Below are 21,973 nucleotides of genomic sequence, written 5' to 3'. Positions count from 1 at the left end.
GCTCACTAGTTCTCCAGTTCATTTCACCGTGGCTTCCCTGGAGGAAAGAACTTCCATGGCCCGGCCCCAACTTACCTTTGCTAGCTCCTCCCTCTCCTCCAAACACAACTCATCCTGCTTCCTGGGGGCATGCCTCCTTGTTACCCAGCATGTTTTGTCTTTCCTGCCTCTGTTGAGCCTAGTTTCTCAGCCCATAATGCACACCCCAAATTCAGTTCTCTAAATGGTTCTCATCTGTAGGGAGCTGAAAGTTGTCTTCCTCACCCAACTCACACATGCACACAAAAGGTGTGATTAAATTCAGTATCTTGAGAAGAGAGCTTATTCTGGACGATACAGGTGAGCTTTCAATGCAATCTCAATTGTCCTTATAAAACAAAGGTCAAGGGCCATTGGGCACACACAGAAGAGAAAAAGACAAAGTGACCATGAAGGGATGTGGCCAAAGGAAAGGAATGCTAGCAGCCAACAGTGAAGGAACAGATTCTCCTACACAGCCTCCATAGGGTATACGACCCTGCCAACACCTCAATTATGGACTTCTTGTCCTCAGAACTGTGAGAGAATAAATTTCCGTTGTTTTAATCCATGGAAGTTGTGGGAGTTTGATACAGCACCTTAGGCAACTAATATATCATTTTTATAGTCTGGTTCAAACACCACTTTCTTTTTAAAAGAATGCTTAACTTTCTGGGGTTAATGGTCCTACCTAGTTGAACTGCAGCAGCCTCATGTTTTAAAACTTAGCATACCAATTACTACCATATTAATGGCACCACATGGGCATCTTTATAATATATGTAACACATGACACATCCAATTTCATAAACGTGTGCCTGTATATATACATCAAAAATTATCATGCACCTGGGAATATGTATGTACTTGTGAATATACATGTGTATGTATGTAGAGAGATATAGATACACACGGAGAGAGAGATGATCTGACAGATTTTTAAAATCTCTGTTATCTGTCTGACATCGTGCTTTGTTGCTGATGATCAAACCCAGTTCCTCACATATCACACATGCTAGGTAAGTGCCCTGCCCCTATCATTCCACTACATTCCCAACCCAAGAATAGATTTCATCCTGATCTCCAAGTGTATGTGTGTTATTGTGTTTATACATAAAAAATAGATGGCTAAAAAGTTGAGTCTGCATGCATAGGCTGCACAGTTGCATGACCCTGACTTTGGTTGAACACACTCCAGCAAGTGGACACTGGAAGTTAAGTTTATAAATAAGAAACAACAAAAAAGGATAAACCACAAATTCTCAATGTGTATAACTACCCTTCGATTAAATTTTCTAAAAAAAAAAAAAAAATAGCCATTATGTTTACCACATAAAAATCCAAACTGAACATAACGTTGTAGGGAAAGGTAGACATACTAAAACCTCCACCAATAAGGGGATGGTGAAGCCACTTTTACTTTTCCCATTCATCTTCACTAAGATCAGCAATTGTCATATCTACTAACAGACAGGAAACATCTGAAATACTGTAGAAAGACGAGAGGACAGAAAACTTGTATTTAATTCCTGACCCTGCCAGTGTGTGACATCAGGCAAGACACTGCTCCTTTCTGTTTATCAACCATAGGATGGAAGGAAGGAAGGAAGGACGGAAGGGAGGGAGGGAGGGAGGGAGGGAGGGAGGGAGGGAGGGAGGCAGGCAGGCAAGACTATCTCTAAGTAGCTTTCCAGTGATAAAATTTGGTGAGTCCAAGAAGCCCTCATATACATGCACTGTAGTCATAGCTGTTAGTACCACTTGTACTAAGATAGAACTTTAATCATTTACTGTTTAATGCCCAAAATGTGGGAATGTGAACATATCACTTACCCAACACATGACTAAATATGGGCATCTAAATGCCCTATGATTTATTAAATGCTATTTTTCTGACACTGCTAAATGTTTTACATACAGTAACTGTTTAATCTTCACATTCATTTCATAATAGACGTGGCTTTATCACTAATTTCTTCAGAGGTCTTATTACCCTTAATCATTATTCCATATAGTCTTTCATCAGGCTAGATTTTCTTTTCAAGTTAATGAATTTCATTAACCTCTGCTGGTACAAACTAGATGAAACGTGATACAACACAAGCATCTCTTCAAGACATTTTTTTTCCATACACACAATGGAAACCCTTTTATTTAACATAGTTGATACAGTATTGGATTAATTTCAAATGCAAGTTGAAATGGGGAGTTTCGCATTTTACTTTAGCTCAAGACTTATAAATGTGCATTCCTGTGACACTTCTGATGAGATACACAGGCCTGTCTTCTGAGTATGACTTAATGCTGCTAAAATTCTTTGTAATCATTCTTGAATAAGCCATTTTCATACCTTATCTATGCATTTCAATTTCTCTTTCTTAAAAATAGAGAAAAAGGTAAAGATACCTGTAAAGCAGTTTACATATAATGCCTTTTGGCCTTTTTAAGTATTTTATTTTATTTTCCAACGAGGCAGAACAGTTATCTAATTCATTCTTAATTGTTAGGGATCCCCCAACATGCTGAAGTCCTGATCTCCCACTGTAACTATATTTATGGACAGGACCTTTGGAGAGGCAATTAAAGTTAAAGGAGGATCATAAGGGTGAGATTCTCATTATGTAGGATAAGCATCCTTATAAAAAAAAAAAAAAAAAAAAAAAAAAAAAAAAAAAAAAAAAAAAAAAAACAAGACACCAGAGCTTTCACCCTCTGCACGTGAAAGAGAAAAGACCAGGTGAGGTTACAGCATGAATCTGACCATCTGCTCATCGGGAATGGCAGCCTCACCAGAAAATGAATTTACTGGCACCTATATCTTGAACTTCCTAGCTCATGAACTGTGAGAAATAAATGTTTATTGTTTAAGCCACCACATCTGTGGCATTTTGTTATGGAAGTTCAAGCAGACAAATTCAGTAAAGCAATAATCTTTTAACCAACTCACCATTGATGTTTGGGTAAAACATCCCATTACATATTTATAGAGATAAAACTCTTTTTTACCTTCATACTTTGCTGTGTCACGTAATACTGAATTAAGTTATGTAACTGTACAACTGGAAGACATATGTTTGGGAACAGATACAACAGACCTCTGGGACATGCAGGTCTCAGTGGTGGGAGCAGAAATGTGTGACAGAGAAGTAACACAAGAGCATCTCAATCACTGTGGGCACTGGTCACTTAGCATGTTTTGTATTAAACCAAACAATGTGGTTAATCCAGATTTGGAAGTAACAGAGCTTCTGCTGCATTATTTTTTTCACCAGATAGAACATAGTTTCAATTGTTTCCACATTTCTTCAGAGCAAACTTTAAATGACAAGGCAGATAACAATACCCAGGAATTACCCAGATTTTTGTGGAGTCTGACACTTGTACAATGAATACACAATCTGGTAGTGGGGCCTGAATGCAGTAACCCAGGCAGGAGGCCTAAAAGTTCAGCCTCATCAGCATCAGTCAGACGTCTCTCTCTCCCCAGACATCTCCAGTAAGTTTTGAGTTTGGACTTTAGCTGCATTGCACCCCGATGTTCCTTCAATCATCCAGCAAATATTGACTAAATGCCTCTCTCCCCTAGCCACACTCCAGGAGCTAGGAAATAAAAGGCAAAATCTTTATCCTTACACAGTTTACATTCTTGAGAGAAAACAGAACATAAACAAATAAAACTAAATGATCTAATTTCAGGTAGAGATAGGTGAGAATGGTGCACACCAGGCACCAGGGAATACTAAAACTGTTTAAAAAAAAAAATCACTTCTTTGCTGAAAAATGAAAAGTGCCTTCCAAATGAAATGTTTTCAACAACATGAGAGTCATGCTGTGTCCTGACACACATAGAATTGCTGAAGAGATTCTGAGCTTGTGAAGGAGTTTCTTCCTTAGAAAGAGACTTTGCAATCCCATGTGGTTATTCTGAAAACTAGGTACATGGTGTGTGGTCCTTCATGTGAAGAGACATCAAAATGGGTGACTTAGATTGAGTTTTCCATATACAGAAGAGATAAATTTTACAGCAATGAAAGTTTTACAGGGCATCATTATATATGAGTCTTTCATGGAACGAGAATCCAACAAGATGTTTCTAAAGTCAATTAAGGAAAAACAAGTCAGCCCTACAAGCCATTTTATATATTTATATTTTTGCTTGCCCAAATTGTAAGTAAATTAAAGGCCATGTCAACAAAGACCCAACCAAAAGCTTGTTTGAGATATGACACCTAACAAAAGTAGGAATTATCTATATTTCTATAAAAATCCTTTTTTTTCTTTTGGTACTGGGATTGAATCCAGGGGTACTTATCCACTGAGTTACATCCTCAGCCCTTTTTATTTTTTACTTGTGACAGGGTCTCCATAAGTTGCTTAGGGCATTGCTAAGTTACTGAGGCTGGATTTGAACTTGCAAACCTCCTGCCTCAGCCTCCACAGCTGCTGGAATTACAGATGTGTGTCATCATGCCTGGCAACTTTCTATAATAATGTTTATTAATCACTTTTAAATTTTGGGCCACATATTAAATAGGTGATCTGAAAAATGAAAATGCCTAACAGTTTTCACAATACTCAGTTTTTCTAAAAATACATACTCCAAATACATGTTGTTCAAGACCTCTAAATCCAAGGAGATATGGTTCCTTTGTTAAAATCTTTATCAAATATCAGATAGGGTCTGGGGTTGTGGCTCAGTGGTAGAACACTCACCTTGCATGTGCGAGACCTTGGGTTCGATCCTCAGCACCACATAAAGATAAATAAGTGAAAAAGGTATTGTGTCCAACTACAACTAAAAAAATAAATATTTAAAAACAAATATCAGATAGGTTAACTCTCCAACAGATATCAGGATTCTGCTGTCCACAAATCATTTACTAAATAGTCAGAAAGAACAGCTCTTTAAAATGGTCAAATGATAAAACTCATTATCATTTTTGAATCAAATTAAGTTGGTAATAAAAAGGCAAGGTCAGTGCTAGTTAAGCACAGTTTTCCCCAATCAGAGAAGAAACACGAAGTGCCAGCTTCTGTCAGCCTCAGAAACTTCTCAAATATCAGAAATTTTGCACCTGGCATAAAAACCAAGTATCCTAATAGACTAAGTTTATTTGAAAAAATGTGAGTTGCTTTTAAAGAAAATATGAAAGCAAACAGAAATGTCAATTGTACCAATGTTGATATAATAATAAAACACACTATAAACCACACACTTTTTGCCCATACAGAATTGATAATTTTCCTAAAAAGTGACTCATTTGACTGTGACATATGGCAAATAAGCTTTCATAAATTAATTTTTATACTGGAAATCAACCAATCATAATGTGGGTTGGTCTAAGTAAATAACCTCAATATTCTGGAGCTGTGCCATCTAAATTGTTAATGACTAATCACATACACCATTGATTATTTGAAATGTAAGTAGCCTGAAATTAGATGTGTTAAGTATGAAATTCATGCCACATTCTAAAGGCTTAGTATGATCAAAAAGTCCTAAAAGAAATCTCAATAATTTAAAAATACTAGACACTGAAATAATATTTATACATATAGAGTGAAATAAAGCATAAAAATTAATTTCCTGAATTTTTAAATATTTATTTCTTTTAGTTGTACACAATACCTTTATTTTTATTAATTTAGTTTTATGTGATGCTGAGGATTGAACCCAGGGCCTCACACACACTAAGTGAGCACTCTATGGCTGAGCCACCACCCCAGCCCAATTTCCTGCATTTTTAAATATATTTTTACTTTTTTATTTTATTTTTTAATTAGCACTTTATAGTTATACATAGTAGTTGGATTCATCACAACACATTATTTAAGCATTTTCATGTCACTGATAAATATTTTTTAGTAAATGTGGCTTGTGTTACTTTTTTCTTGGATAATGATCACTTAAGAAGAATGACAACAGTTGGGTTCAATTACAGCTAAGAGCCTTGGGCTCAGAAATTCAACTTCAATTCTCTGTTTCCATCCTGTACTTCAAATTACCAATAATTTAATATTACCAAATATTTCATCTAGATCTAGATCTTCTTTGTTTCCATCTCCTAATATATACTATTTTCATTGTGCTTAAATATTTAATATACATCAACATTCTCTAATAGTAAGTACTTTGTAGATGATAGCTATTATTACATGATTATCACAGAATTAATTAACAAAGTAACTACCACATAATTTTCAACACTAAGTCCCAGACAGAAATGAACAGTGGGCTCATAACAAAAATTCATAAATAAATAACCATAACAGCCAAAAAAGAAATAAATGACATATTGGGTTAAAAGAAAGTTTTAAAAATCAACTATAATATAAAACATCAGAGTATTGCCCCTTTCATCATCTGCATAAGGTAAGATTTGAAGTCAAAATTTTCAAAACTTTACTAGGGAGGTAGGGCAGAAATTTGGCTTGTCTTACTACAATATTCTCAAGGGAAGAGATCTGAACTGATCTAAACCATTGAACTGTCAATATCAATTTACTGGGCCAAGAAGTTTTATAAAGAGCTGAGAAGTTGGGCTCAAAAAATTAGGCAGTTCATCTTATCATTTTTCATATTAAAGACCCTGCATTAGTTTATTGGGCTGCAATAACAACACAATGCACTTGTGTTCTTTTACAGTTTGGGAGGCTGAAAGTCTGAGATAAGCTTGAATAAACAAAAACCTAGCTGTTGGCAGGGCTATGCTCCCTCAGGAGCTTCTAGGGAAGCTTGCCTCATCCAACTTCTGGTGACTGCTCGCATTCCTTGGCTTGTGGGAGCATAACTTAAATCTCTCTGTGGTCACTTCGCCATCTCTTCCTCTACCTGAGTCAAATCTCTCCTTCAACTCTCAATTTAGGACCCACCCAGATATCCAAGATCATTTCTCCATCTCAGAATCCTTAATCTTCAAAATCTTTACCATATAAGGCAACACTGAAAGGTTCCAGAATTACAGTGTCAGTCTTTGTACTCATTATTCAGCTTAGTATAGACTTTAGTACATGTGTTTCCAATCTGCTTTAAAACAGTCATTAGAAATGATCAGCTCTGCATATCACTTTAAATTTGAACATATCCAGTTTTTTTTTTTTTTTTTTTTTTTTTTTTTTTACATGTAGCAATCTTGGCAATTTTACACCCAGAAGTGATTACTATTCAACAACTTAGTAGTGAGCTGCAGGGCTTAACCATTCTGTTATTACACCTTATTTCACTTTTTCACCACTCTTCCCCACATTTTCATAGGATCTCAACAACCACAACATGAGGAGATGATTATTTCTCACTTCTGATATTATAACCATGCTTTAGTCCACTAAAGCCAGTCATTTTTGATAAACCATTCATCTGGTCAACTAGCTAGTCATGTGTCCAAAAAAAAAAACTTGTCAGTCAATGACTACATACATGCATTCATTGTTTAGAAAACTATTTTAAACTAATCTGTGTTTCTAAACTGATTTTTTTGAACTTTACACACACATACAACTGGACATATAAAGGATGCAAAGCAGTAAAACAGTTATCTAAATTGATTCAGTATGCGTTAATTTATTTTGAGAGTTTACTGACATCATACAGATTAGAATAGTTGCATATTAATGATAGATTCCCATTATTCTTGATTTTTTTAAAATATGTATTTCGAAAACATGAGAGTTCCTTAGTTTACAAAGACAACCAAGATAGGGAGGAAAAGAAAATATGATGTACAAAGCTACCTTTGTCTACTGCCATCCAGTGGTCAAATAATCATACTGCATATCACACACTACAAAGTACTACTGGGTCACTTACTGAATCCATATGTTCACTTTTATGATTCATGAATATTTAGCCCAAAAATTGAAAAGACAGGAGACAAAAATCAAGATATTATTTAAGAAAATACAATTAAAAGTTATTTTTCTATTCAAGTTTTTATCAATATAATAATAGTGATTACTAAGAGATTTCCCTTTCATTTTCAAATAATATTGTGTTTAACAACAGCTTAATCATTATTTTCTTTTTCTGAACCCACATATTAGGATAGATGATTTGTGGTTATAATTTGATCAACAGGACAGAATCTTAATGCTGATATTCTTAAAATAACCCAACAAAACATCAACTACCAAAAAAATAATAAAGTACCCTAGGTCACAAAATGTTGACACTCATGTTGTGCTGTCTTGCGTTGTATTTAATCATAAGTGCATTTTCCCTGTTCAGCCAAAGTAGAAGCTTTAAGTGAGCAAAGACCGAACCTTAGGCTTAACTATTGCTGCTCTACAGTTCTTCATGTAGAGCTCTGCATTTAGTCAGTACTCAAAGAACATTTGTTGAATGAATGAATAGCATTTGTTTATTACATCTGGGCTCATAATCAAAACATTATAATGCCACAGTAGCTTTTTTTTTTGGAGCTATTTAAATAGTATTTACTCTAGTTTTTTTTTAAGAGAGAGAGCATTTTTTTATTAGTTGTTCAAAACATTATATAGCTTTTGACATATCATATTTCATACATTTGATTCAAGTGGGTTATGAACTCCCATTTTTTCCCCGTATACAGATTGCAGAATCACATCAGGTACGCATCTACGGTTTTACATACTGCCATACTAGTGTCTGTTGTATTCTGCTGCCTTTCCTATCCTCTACTATCCTCCCTCCCCTTCCCTCCCCTCCCGAGAATTTTTTTTTAATATTTATTTTTTATTTTTCGGCGGGATAACATCTTTATTTTTATGTGGTGCTGAGGATCGAACCCAGTGCCACGGTGCATGCCAGGCAAGTGCACTACCGCTTGAGCCATATCCCCAGCCCTTCTAGTTTTTTTTTTTTTTTACATTATTTTGTTAAATCCTTTAATTTTACATTTAGTAACTTTATCAATGAAGTTTTTGTGATTATAAAAAATGTACACCTTCTTCCATCAACAACTCTCGTTTTATCCTCTGTAAAATAACATATATTGTGAATATCCTTCTCCATAGAAAACTCAATATGAAAAGAAGATGCATTAATCTTTCCTCACCTTTCTAAAGTTTGTCATCCAGACTGATTTGCTCCCTGATAGATATTTTCACCTCTTTCTTTTAAACCCTTTTATTAAGTAGCAGAAATTTCATGTGAAAGCATTCAAATAATAGTGGTAAGATGTACCAAAAAGGATGTTTCATTAGTATTATGTGTATGGTATTATGGCTTTTGTTGTTGCTTCTATTGAGAGTTGAGAATATTCTACATTTCATTGTTATTTGAAATTAACCCAAGATGTCATGCTTTCACCTAAGGTAGCAGTCCAAAAATGTAATCTTAGAATTACGAACCAAATTCTTTGGATATGAAAGTACCTTGTCATGTTAAAAATCCTTGAGAAATGTGAGGTATTATTATCGTAGAGCACTTACTTTAAAAGACATAATAATATATTCGGTTATTTCATGAGCATTATGAAAGCATTCCATGCAAATACGTGTTTCTCTCTTGCTTTTCTGCCTCTAGGCTTTTCCACATGGATGTGTACAAAAATTAATTTCCTATCACTATGACCTTCCCGCTTTCTTGCCCTTATGTTCTCTATCCTGGTCAATGATATAACAAACACCAGATAATTAAGAAACCCAGCAGTCAGTCTAGATTCAGAATATTTAAGCCCAAGGATTGAAAAGACAGGATTGAAAGAGAAACACCTTTTCTCTTTCAATCTGATAGTGAAAGGGCTCATAAGATCCAATCATTTGTCATAAAAAGAGAGCACCTGCTAGTAAATTTACACATTCATCAAACCTTCATAAGCTTCTCCCATGTGCCAGCCAATAAAGAGGAAAAGGAGAATGTTTGGCTGCATTAAATCCATTTGCACACACAAATCAGCAGATATTAAATATACAAATAAATAAGTGCCACTTCAAGCATTATTATAGAAATGCTAGATAAAGGAGTAAACAATTCCACCTGGGGAGAAGTGAGAGTCAGGAGAGACTACTCAGTGTAGGGCATTTCCCCTATTCAAAATGTGACATCTGATCTGTGCCTTCACTGAATAATTCACGCAAAAATAATTATGATTGGCTAGACATACAACAGCAGCAACAAAAGGATTCATAATGTTAAGGAATTTGCCACTGGATAAATAGTCTAATATTTTAAAAATGATTTCACATTATTATTTACTGAATTGGAGGATTTACATTAGATACCAGTGGGATCACTCATTATAGACCTCAAGCAGTGAAATAAAAAGACAAGTCTATGGCTCAGTAAAGAGGTCAAAGCAGAAAGTAGAGACTTATGAGTTATTTGCACGTTAAGTGGCCATTAATACTTTGGACAAAGTAAGACTCTCCAGAGAGAGGATCAGTGAAAAAAGTGAGAAAATAAAGTTAAGGTTAATGCCTAAGAAATAAGGTAAATCCTATATAGATCAGAAGACCAACCAAAGAGATCTGGGTAAGGTACAGAAATAAAAGTACTCAATAATATTAGGGAGGGCTGGGTTTCTGGCTCAGTGATAGAGTACTTGCCTTGAATGTATGAGGCACTGGGGTCAATTCTCAGCACCGCATATAAATAAAAAAAATAAAAGTCCATCAACAACTAAAATAAATAAATAAATAAAACTTTTTTAGAAAATAATAATGTTAGGGAAAAATATATGTGTGTGTTCAGTGTCTATTTTTAAAACATTTTTGTGTTTTAGCCACAAAAATGCTACTGTTGTAGAACTTGATAGGTTATAATGTGGCATGACTTTTAACTTACAGTGTTCTTTCTTTTTATATTAACAAGATCCCTATAACATTCAAAAATCTCTCCTACTCCTTTCACTATTCCTATCAGTTACAGGGAAAGAAAATAACATAAAATTACACATTTTCAGGCCTTCTCTAATCTTGATTTTTCCAAAGAACCTAAAATGAGTACTGTGGTAGTTTTGGCTTTGTTTCTACCACCACTTCAAACCCGTCATTTGATAGCACAAAGAAAGCAGCCACCAGTCAGGGAAAGAGAATGTTTCAAGAAGAGACTAGGAATCATGGTGACCTCGCCCAAGACGGTTCCCTGGAACAGTGGAAATGATTTCAGATCCCAAGGGATGTGTTATGGTGAGTCTATATGGTGATAAAATGAAGAGTTTGTTGTGGAATGGTACAGAGAGATGCAACATACTTGTTGGCTAAAGTGATGGAGCCAATGAGAATATTTCAGACAGAAGAGTAGGGAACCTTATAGTTTCATGTCAGAAGCCAATGGAGCCCTAAAGAGATGGAATTGCAGAGGGGAAGGACCAAGAGCACATCACACTCAGATTCAGACTGTCCAGGAGAAAGTCCGATGTCTAAGAGTATTGCTGCCCCCGGATTCTGACAATGTGGTAAAGCTAATACCAGTTGTACATTGTTGTTGAGCAGCTACATCATTTGTTGAAGCAAAAGATTTGTTCAACTAAACAAGTTAGGAGATAGATACAGATATTGACATTTATCCATATATGCTGCCTCCAGGAGACTCACCTGATAAGAAAAGACATACACAGACTGAGGGTGAAAGGTTGGAAAAAATCATACCACTCACATGAACCTCGGAAACAAGCAGGGGTGTCCATACTCATATTAAATAAAATAGACTTCAAGCCAAAGTTAACCAAAAGGGATAAAGAAGGACACTACACTAAAGGGAACCATTCTCCAACAAGACATAACAATCATTAATATATATGCCCCAAACAATGGTGCAGCTATGTTCATCAATCACAAGTTCAAGAGACAAATAGACCACAACACAATAATCATGGGTGATTTTAACATATATGATGCCATAGGACAACTCTTAGCAAATACAAAGGAGATATTACCATGCATTTTATCCAATCATAATGGAATGAAAATGGAAATCAGCGATAAAATAAGGAAGATAAATTCCTACATCACATGGAGAATGAACAATATGCTACTGAATGAACAATGGGTTACAGAAGACATCAAGGAGGAAATTAAAAAATTCTTAGAGGTAAATAAAAACACAGACACAACATATCAAAATCTCTGGGACACTATGAAATCAATCTATCAATCATAGTAAGCTGATGCTAAAATTTTTCAGCTGTTTTTATTTTCTAGACAAACAGATAGACTTTGCATTTGTCCCTGTGAAATTTCATATTGAGAAGATGAGTACATCATTCCAACTCAAGAACATGTGGATTGTCTGCAAACTGGCCCATAGCCAAACTGTCCATTTTTGTACGTAAAGTCTTACAAACATTTATTAACATTTTGCAAACTTTTAAAAGTTTTACAGCCCTCCCATTCATTTATGCAATTTCTATGTCTGCTTTTATGCTACAGTGGTAGAACTGAGTAGGTACAACAGAGACCATATGGCATGAAAAGCCTAAATATTTACATTCTGGGCCTTTACAAAATATCTGCCAATTCAATCCATTCATCTGGTCCAAACTATTAACTTCCCAAATAACATATGAAGGCTTGGTAGATGTGTTTCCTATGCTCATCTTCAAGTTATTAAAGATTCTGAACCCAACAGGTCTAATCCAAAGGGCCAATAAAATCCTTACTCACCTCCCTCTTGATAATACAAATCTTTTAGTTACCACTAAAAGAATGATAATTATAGTTTGTTATCATCCTGGCTCCAATTGTTCTTTTCCACAGGGTTTCCATAGTAAACACTGTCAATTTTCTGGTTGAACTTCATATTTTCTGAAGTTGATACCACTATACCATCTGAACCTGGTAAATCTATCAGTCATATAATGTGAACTTTCCTTTCTGGCTCAAAGACATCATTTTAAAAATCAACTACTTCACTGGGTTGTAATATAGTAATTTCCTATTGACATATGGAAATAGGTTGGAACTAATTTCACTTAATTCAATTAGAAACCTAAGCCAACTGTGATGCTTAGGTCTCATGAAAACTTTCCAAGGCCTGGAAATACAAGAGGAGGCAGGAAAATCACTGGCTGTCACTGTTTAATGCTAGTAGTGTGAATAACTAGAACCAGTCCTCATCCTTCTTCTACTATCACACTCCCATTCTATGTGGATATGGAAACCATGTAAACAAATATGACAGAATTATACAGAAAGTGAAGAAAAATGGTCATTTAGTATCCACTCCACGAACCTATGAACTCATTTATACACAGTTACCACTGCTTTTAACTTATAAGTGAATTTGCTGACTATTCATTGGTTCAATCAATTTTCTTTTCTATAACTAAGGTTACTGAATAGCTAAATTCCATAAACCGGTGGCTGCCATGTGGCTCATTAAATCTTCCACAAGATGCATAACTTGTTAAGATCTTCTTCCTTTGGGTCTGAAAAGACTTGCACAGAACCAACACAAAACGTTTAACCCTCACTCATAACCCATACCAGCCACTGTCCCTAAGATCCTTCTGCCCAGAGAAACCATGCTGGATTTCAAATTTTAAAAATCAAGAATATTAGTATAGATAACATGATGACTACAGTTAATAACAATGAAATATATCCCTGCAAACTGCCACAAGAGTAGATTTTAAGCATTCTCTCTACACACATAAAAAGGATGAGCTAATTCATATATGCTAATTATCTTGATAGCCATTCCACCCTACATATTTTAAACATTTTATACTACATATTTTAAACAAATAGACATAATTTTTGTTAAATAAAGATAAACATTAAAATAAACTTTCTTTAAAAAGAATTCTAATATATGAGGTTTCAAATCATGTTTGATTTGCTTTTAAGACAATGCATTACCTTTAAAACTATTCAACCTCATAAGCACACTCTATAAAAAAGTGCTCAAGTTTAAAGAAATCTGAGGAAAAACCACTCCTCATGATGAAAGACCACTCCTCATAATGAAAGGCAGTTCAAGTACCTGTATTATGGTGCTTCCAAAGACTTTCCTACCTTGCAATTATACAAAAACTCCACAAATCACAAAAATTCACAGCATTAATCTCTCAATATTAAATATACAGATGTCAGCACACCAAGGTGAAGATAGGGAAGAGATATATTACTATATGCATCATCAGTGCTTGTGAGAAACAAAGCATGCTTTATTCTTGCCCTGGAAAAAAAAATTCTCAGAAGAAAATATTTCTTCCCGCACGTCCACTCATGCACTGTCGGTCCCATAGGCTTACTCCTTTATTTATGACTTACATTTGGTCCTGAAATACTGTATGGGGATACAGAACATTTTGCTGCAGCATTTTTATTGGATTCTTTTCTTTTTGTCATCTATTACCCCTGTAGATTCTAGCTGAAACTGTCTTTCATACTAAAATTAATGTGAACATGGTCCCTTTTAAATTACACTAATTCTGAAGTGTATATATTTGCAGTAACACATTGACAAACACTAGGCAGGTCACTTGCACCCTTTACATTACTTTATTGAGACCTCAGATAGTGTTAAAAAAATAACATCTGCTGTGCTGATCTCCAGAGAGGCATCTTGGGTAAGGAACACCAGGAATGTCATAAGGCATAGGCCACTAAGTTTTGGAGATTGGGACTAGGAAAGACATTCATGTCTTCTACTACCATACTGCAAATGAAATATTCCAGTGTGTGTAGCTGTTCACAGAGGGTATGCAGGGAGACCAGTCTTCATTACAGCTGGCCTGGCTACTCCTCAGGAACACTGTCACTGCTTTCAAACACAGAAGGGACCATGCATGTCCCAATTAAATCCTTCAATGACTTCCCATTGCACTTAGCACTCTGGCCAAACTCCCTCACATAACTTCCCAGGATTTTCACTAGTGCACACTTGCTTATTTGAATTTTTCACTTCCATATCTTGGCAAATGTTCTCTCCACAAGGAAACTCCACATGCATTCCTCATGGCTCCTGCCTTCTAAACTCCATTCATCCTTCATGCCTATGTTGAAGTGCTTCTTTCTCCATAAAGTCTTTCTCAGTCTCTTCTGACTGCATTAAATGCTCCTTGTAGATTCCTGTGACTGAATGCACTTCCCCCACAAAAGCACCTATCACACTATATAGTGCTTTTACACTCTAAGTGTGAAATACATTTTTCAAACAAAAATCTTATGATGAACTCAAAGACAGTATGTAAATCAAAAGTATGGAGATATATGTGGAATTGTTCTGTTGAAGAAGCGGTAGAAAATCTGAAGCTAACATGTTCTGAGGTCTCCTTACAGGGACCTCTAAGGCACTTGGCCCTCTTCAGAATACATCAGAAAGTTAAGAGCAACACTTGGAACTGACTAGTTATTTGTCCATATTGTTCACTAGATTGCAGATTCCAGGATGGCAGGAATCATGTGTGCTTCATTCATATTGTTCTAAACAACTGAACATCTAGGACAAGACATGGCAGATATGACGGAAGCAAGAAATAACCATCAAATAAATAAATAACAGTGACTTAGCAGCAGAGTGCAGGATAAAAAACTATTTGTTTACCTTTTGTCTTTGGAAAATAGTCAGATTAAGTCAAGAATCACTTGAAAAGAGATAACTTTGAAAGAGGATAGGCAACTTAGCTACTAACTCAACTCTACTCTAAAACCATCTTGTTCCCTTGAGAAAGATCAGTGCAATACCCAAATGTCATGGCATAGAGGAGTTAGAAACATCCTACCACTGGTTCACCTAAAAGACTTTCCTATCTTAATAAAAGGAAGGTTTTTATTAAGGTATTCAGGAACTAGCTTTTTACACTAATGAGATCATTTCAAAAAAGAGAATTCAAGAGTAAGTTCCAAAAGGAAGATGATTTGCATTATGACTCAGCTCTCAAGGGCAAAGAAATACACATATCCTTCCAGACTCAGGATGATGGGGCTTTGAGACCAAATACGCTCACAGTCTTGCGTGACAGAGACAGCATGCTTATGTTTCTTGCTGGTCAGAAAAGGTGGATGGCCCTGTGAGCTCTGCTCCATTGTTTGACTCTATTGTTCTGAAACAATACAGTTTTACTCTTATTCACTGAAAGGGAAAATCCTGTAGAAAAACCCACTGACATTCAGGGACTTCACAATGCCATTACTGGCATCCTCCACTTGCACGGCATCCAAACACCTGGTTAAACTGTACTCTTTAAAAGAATCTTAATTAGAACATAGATATGATTATCTATGTTCTAATTAAGATTCTTTTAAAGAGTATCTGCTCCTCATCTCCAGAAACAACTATTTTTTTTTTAAACCATACATTCATTGAGCCTGTTTTGGTACCATATAGAAATACAGTCATGCAGTTTGTATTGTTCTGGGGAAAATTTCCTTAATTTAGCAAGATGGTTTTTAGTTTATTTCATGTTGTCAAGTGACTCTTTTCTGTTTAAAATTGCGGATGGTATTTCACTGTATGAATACACCAGAATTTGCTTATCTGTCCTTCTATTAATGGACTCTTGCATTGTTTGCAATTTTTTTTGTGTGCCATGAGTAAAACTATGAGCATTCTTGTAGACGTTTTTATGGGAATATGCTTTCATATCTCTTGGGTAAATACCTAAGGGTGGAATTGTGGGGATAGGTCTATGTTTGGTTATATGAGAAACAGTCAGGCCCATTTTCCAAAGCAGTTTTAACATTCTACACTCCCACCAACAATGTATGGAATTTGAGGTTGCATTAAGCCCTTGCCAACATTTGGCGTTGTCAATCTCTAATTTTAGCCATTTCAGTGGGTGTGTAATGGTATCTTATTGTGTTTTTGTTACATTTCCCTAGTGACTAACTATGTTCAGTTCCTTTTCATATGCATTTCTTTTTTGTGAATTGTCGTTCGAGATTCTTGATTATTAAAAAATTGGTTATCTTTTTGTTATTGAAAAAAAATAAAATAAAAGCAAACAAAGATAGTAAACTTAAAAAAAAGAATCTTAATTAAATATTATTACCCCTGGTAGCAATTCAAAGTTGTTGAATTTAAAATATGTAATCTCCACTATGCTTCATAAGATTGGGAGTCTTAAATACTATTAAAGTATTTAAAGTATTTATATTTAAAGTATATAAAATAAATTATAAATTCAGAAGAGCAGAGAATTTAGACACTAATCTGATTCTTAGTTTTCAAACACTTAAAAAATAATTTGTTTATATTTTCCTCTGTTCTGTTGCGTTCCCTTAAACTCTAGTTTGTTTGTTTGTTTGTTTGTTTTTTAAATTGGCATCAGGGACTGAACCCAGAGACACTTAACTACTGAGCCTCATCCTCAGCTCTTTTAGTTTTTATTTTGAGACAGGGTCTAAGTTGTTGAGGCTAGCATCCTCCCAACTCAGCCTCCCAAGTCACTAGGATTACAGGCATGCACCACCACACCTGGTTTAATCTCTAACCTTTGCACCAAAGTCAGTATACTTCCATCGATGACAATAGAAAGCCGCATTTAAAAAAACAAGCTTGACTACTTTAAAATCTAAGCACAATTACTAAAACTGCAAGCCTATCATTAGCTAATGATAATGTAATAGACAATTCAAGTTCTGGTATATTTACCAAGCGGAACTAAATCCATCACTGCTTACCAGCAACACCTTACTTTCAGAAATCAACAAAAGGTCAAGAAAGTATATTCTTAAATCCATAGGCAGAAAGTTAGATTTTTAAGTAAGTGTCAGTTAATTGCTACTTTTACACTTCTTGATACACACTCTGAGCAATATATACTTGTGACCAGTTATTATCACAAAGGCACAGACTGTTTAGGCACTAAAACAAGAGTGCTATGGTTAAATTGGGATTTTTTTCTCTGTGTTCATAAATTGGTTTGAGCAAGAACGATAAAAACTCTGATATAAGAATAAACACTCAATACCATTAATTATTATGTTTTAGCATACAGCCTCATTTCCTCCTAGAAAGAGGAACCAAATTCAACCACACTTCTCCACAGGGGCACTTATATAATCATTCTGCAAATGGAAGGGCTCTGGCGATGTCTCTTTAGAACAAGAATAGATTATGATGGAGATTTCCAGAAGCCAGAAGATGAGAGCCAGCCAGCCTCCTATAATGGCTGAGAAAGACTATCATTTACAACCCTAGCACTACATATTTGCATATCATTTCTTAGCTATCCCAGTTATCTGGACCAATATATTAGGCACAATAGATCACATGTGAGTTTCTGTATCAAGCCAGACAGAATGCAATACACCTGATGCCCTTCTTACAGGACATCTGCTCTTGTTCTTCCTTTCTTGCCCCCATGGGAGGCAGCACCTATTCAGCCTGGCAGGAACAATGGATGACATTCACATGTGAAGATAGTTCTATCATCAGGTGATGTTTTCTACCATCCCTCTCAAGGATCATGGCCAATTTATTTTTTATTGTGATATCCTATGCTTTTTAATCTAAGGGCTAGATTTCCTAAAGGCCCTAAATTGATATTTGAAACTTATGTTTTTATATTTTTTCCTAAATATATTCCTTATCTACATCTCCCTGAAGTTTACATCCTACCTTAATTTTATATCCAAAATAAAAAGAATATTGTGTTCTTCAATGGGCCATAAAGAAGTTTTGAGAAAGCAAGCTGAGAAAGCTTGGAGTCAATTTAACAAGTTATTACTTTCTGACAGCTCAAATATTGCCATTAGAGTTTTCTAGATGACGTCTAGACCTCTTCAAAGATTCTTTAATTTTACTCTCTCACCAAAATTCTCCAACAGTATTTTTCAGCCTTCTCTTCACCATTACCAATCTCCGTCAGTCTTTTTGAACATTTTTTTTCTATTCACCTTCCTTCCCCATGAAATGTTAACACCACTGATATACTCTATATCTGTTTTTATATTGTAGCCCCTTAGAGGAACAGAAATCATTGTAATAGCTAAGAGTTTTCACCCCTAAAGCCCAATATCACCCCCTTAGAGGAATCATATGCACTTAAGAAAAAGCTGCCATTTGAAAATTTAACTAAAACCTCACTAGAGTGTTAATATTTTTACTCCATATAAAATGATTTTCTGTGTCTAGCTTTTATTCCTTCACAGCATTGTTTATAAGATGAAACTGATATGGAGGAAAATATTTAGCAATCTGAGCTAATTAAAATGTGTGTGTGTGTGTGTGTGTGTGTGTGTGTGTACTATTAAACTGTGTGAGTAACTGTTAAATAGACCTGGCTACACTATAAAGAAATTAAAAACCCAGGGTAGTTTTCAAAATTTTGCTAGAACAAAATATTTACCAAATAGATTAGACATATGGAGTTTTAGCAATAAAAACTAAAATAAGAGTATTCCCTACCCCAAAAAATAATTTTTAAAAAATTCTGAGCTGCAGCTGCATAACTTGGTTTTAGACAGAATCTTGGGCTAATGGAAAATGGTTACATACTTTTCATTTTCTGTCCTTGACTTCTTGTAACTGATACTTGGGAGGCTAAGGATTACAAAATTTTGGCTATGAAGTCATGCAAATCATAAGTGGCATTTTACTCTATGCAGTTAAAAGGGCATATAAAGTGCAAACATGAGCAAACTTAAAAAATCAAGTAGGAGAAGATATGTCTCTAGTGGAAACCTTAAAGAGTAAAACTATAACATCTTGGTCTTGGGCCTACATTGTTTTTTAATTTTACTAAGGAACTTCTGTGCTTTATCTAAGATAGCAGATTATTAAAAATGCACTGGTGGAATATTTCATATGAAACACTGTATAATAAAGTAAGGTGACTGGGGCTTCCCCCACAACATACCTTACCACTTCAAATGACTTGAACATACTGAAATCCACAGTCTAGTTGTTATCAGAAATATAGTAAAGTTTATATTTTCCCTTCAAAGTCCAAAAGTCTTTCAGTGAAGTCCAAAATAAGGACACACCAAGAATGAAAGTGATATGGGTATAAAATAATTAATATGAATTCACAAGTAAGACAGTCAAATGTCACCAGCTCAAACAGGGATGCTATAAGATTAGGCTGGTAATCTTTCTGGGGGATGTGTTAAGAACTTGAAGAAAGCAGGAGAGATGATACTGAATCAGGGGAAAACAAAACCTCAAAACCTGAGGGTCTATCTAGGTGCATACCAGAAACAGCTGCAGATAACCGGAACATTAACTACAGCTGGGAATTGAAGAATAAACCAACTTCAGATTGTCCGTGGAAGCTCCAGAAAGTAAATAATCTGAAGTTAGAGTCTCTGAGACCCAATGACCCAGGTGTCCTCCAGAGCAAAGGAAAACAAACAAGCCTGTTTTGGGACCTTGCTTAGGAAAGCTGCTTCAGGAGTTTTCTCCTTCCAAATAGTTTGAAAGCCTCCCACACAAGAGCACTAACAGCAGAAGCCAGGTTCCCCTGTGGTGACAGAGGAAGCCCCAGAAACCATATCTCCTAGACTGCTTTTCTGAGCCAGACATAAGTTCTAAGGGAAAGTCACTTAAGGGTCTGAAAGGGGCAACATTGAACTTCTCCTAAAAAATAACTAATATATAAATAAATTGTCACCTTGCTCCAGATAAAATTGCAGTACTGAAACACACTAAAAATACATGCATAATTAAGTTAAAAAATCACCCAGAGAAGGTCACTCTTGACTCCACCTATCACAAATGCCTGGTCTTTGCTAGTTATAAGTCCAAAAGGTTAAGAGCCTCACCAAGGGGTGGCGTAGTCTGCAACTTTCTCCAACTCCAGGATGAGGCACAGCATCCTGGTGTCAGACTTCTGGACACCAAAATGACTTTTCTAGGGTGCAGCAAGATGAGCCACCTGATCCATACTATGCCCTCCTGCTGGCGTCCCACAGCCGTCAGCCCCATTCTGGAAGGAGGGGCTGAAGGAGGGGCTGAAGGGACTACAGACAAGCAGAACAACTCCATAGCCAAACAATGCATTCAGTCCAAATTCATGTGAAGGATTTGGGGAGGTGGACTGAAAGAACAATGGCATCGAACGTGACTGTTTTAATTAAAAATAAGTAAATAAAATGAGCCCCTTACCATCTCTCCTGAGGTTGGCATTGCGCAAAGCTTTGATGGATGCGCTTTGCGGAGTTGCATAAGTGTCCCGAAAGCTGCAGAAGTTTGCGCAGGCCAGGGTGTAGACGAAGATGAGCCGGTGCATTTGGGATTAGGGACTTCGGGACACCTTCGCTCCAAGACAAAAACCGGGTTCTGCTCGGGACGGACGCCGCGCCTCCCTGCGCTCTTGCCGCCTGCGCTCCCCAGCGCTGGCCCGGCCCGCTGAGCTAATCGCCGAGCTCTCCCTAAACTTCCTGCACGCTGAACTTTCTGAGCGCGTGTGGGTGCCGCACTTCCTTGTGGTGCTGAGAGTTGATAAAGGGTGACTGGACAAACAACAGGTTGACGTTTGTTCGCCCCCTCCTGTGGCCGGCAGCAGCAGCACAAGCTGCAGGGGGCAGGCGGCGCCGTGTCCGGCCCGCCCGGGTGGCAGCGCCCCCTGAGCTGCGCGCACACAGCTCAAAGCGGCGGCGCGAGCACCCTGGTTCCCTGGGCCAAACCTGCACTGCCACTGAGCATGCCCAGTTTGACAGTGGAACAGGACTCTTTATACCATCCTGGGCTTTATGTTTGTGGGACCAAAAAGGGTGCAGGGAACAAGGTGGCCACAGTTCTAGCCTTGGTGATGGTGGGATTTGGGAAGAATGATTGGAGTTGGGAGTGGGTTTTGTTGTTGTTGTTGTTGTTTTGTTTTGTTTTTTATTGTAACCAAAATCAGATTGTATTGAGTCAAGATTTTACTATATGTACAATGGAAAAGTGCAAGGCAAAATGAGCTGATTCTGAGCTTTATTTACTTTGGACCCCAGTTACTGTGACCTTAGTTGAATCAAGGGTAGTTTCTCAGGGGAATAAACAGCCTGCCCTTCTCATTTCACAGAGATGTAGTTGTGATGGACTCAGGTGGTAAAGTGTATAAGTGCAACAACCAGTTGCTAAGGGTGCTTTCCTGTCCCCTGC

The 21,973-nt window shown here is 36.4% G+C and overlaps 1 protein-coding gene across 3 annotated transcripts in view; it reads right to left on the bottom strand.

Annotated features, from left to right (window-relative positions):
• The window catches only part of PDGFD (platelet derived growth factor D), a 229,116-nt gene extending 207,611 nt beyond the window's left edge, over positions 1-21,505 (bottom strand). The window contains exon 1 of one of the 3 annotated variants that reach the window (XM_081282693.1): positions 20,993-21,505. In XM_081282693.1, the coding sequence (XP_081138819.1) occupies positions 20,993-21,116 (124 nt within the window). In that variant the 5' untranslated portion in view covers positions 21,117-21,505. The remainder of the gene's footprint in view (positions 1-20,992) is intronic. The other 2 variants (XM_081282694.1, XM_081282692.1) reach the window with 2 other exon arrangements.
• Positions 21,506-21,973: the final 468 nt, after the last annotated feature.

The sequence above is a fragment of the Spermophilus citellus genome, assembly GCF_964194105.1.
Source record: "Spermophilus citellus genome assembly, chromosome: 2".
NCBI lineage: Eukaryota > Metazoa > Chordata > Mammalia > Rodentia > Sciuridae > Spermophilus > Spermophilus citellus.
This window is presented reverse-complemented; position numbering and strand designations above follow the sequence as displayed.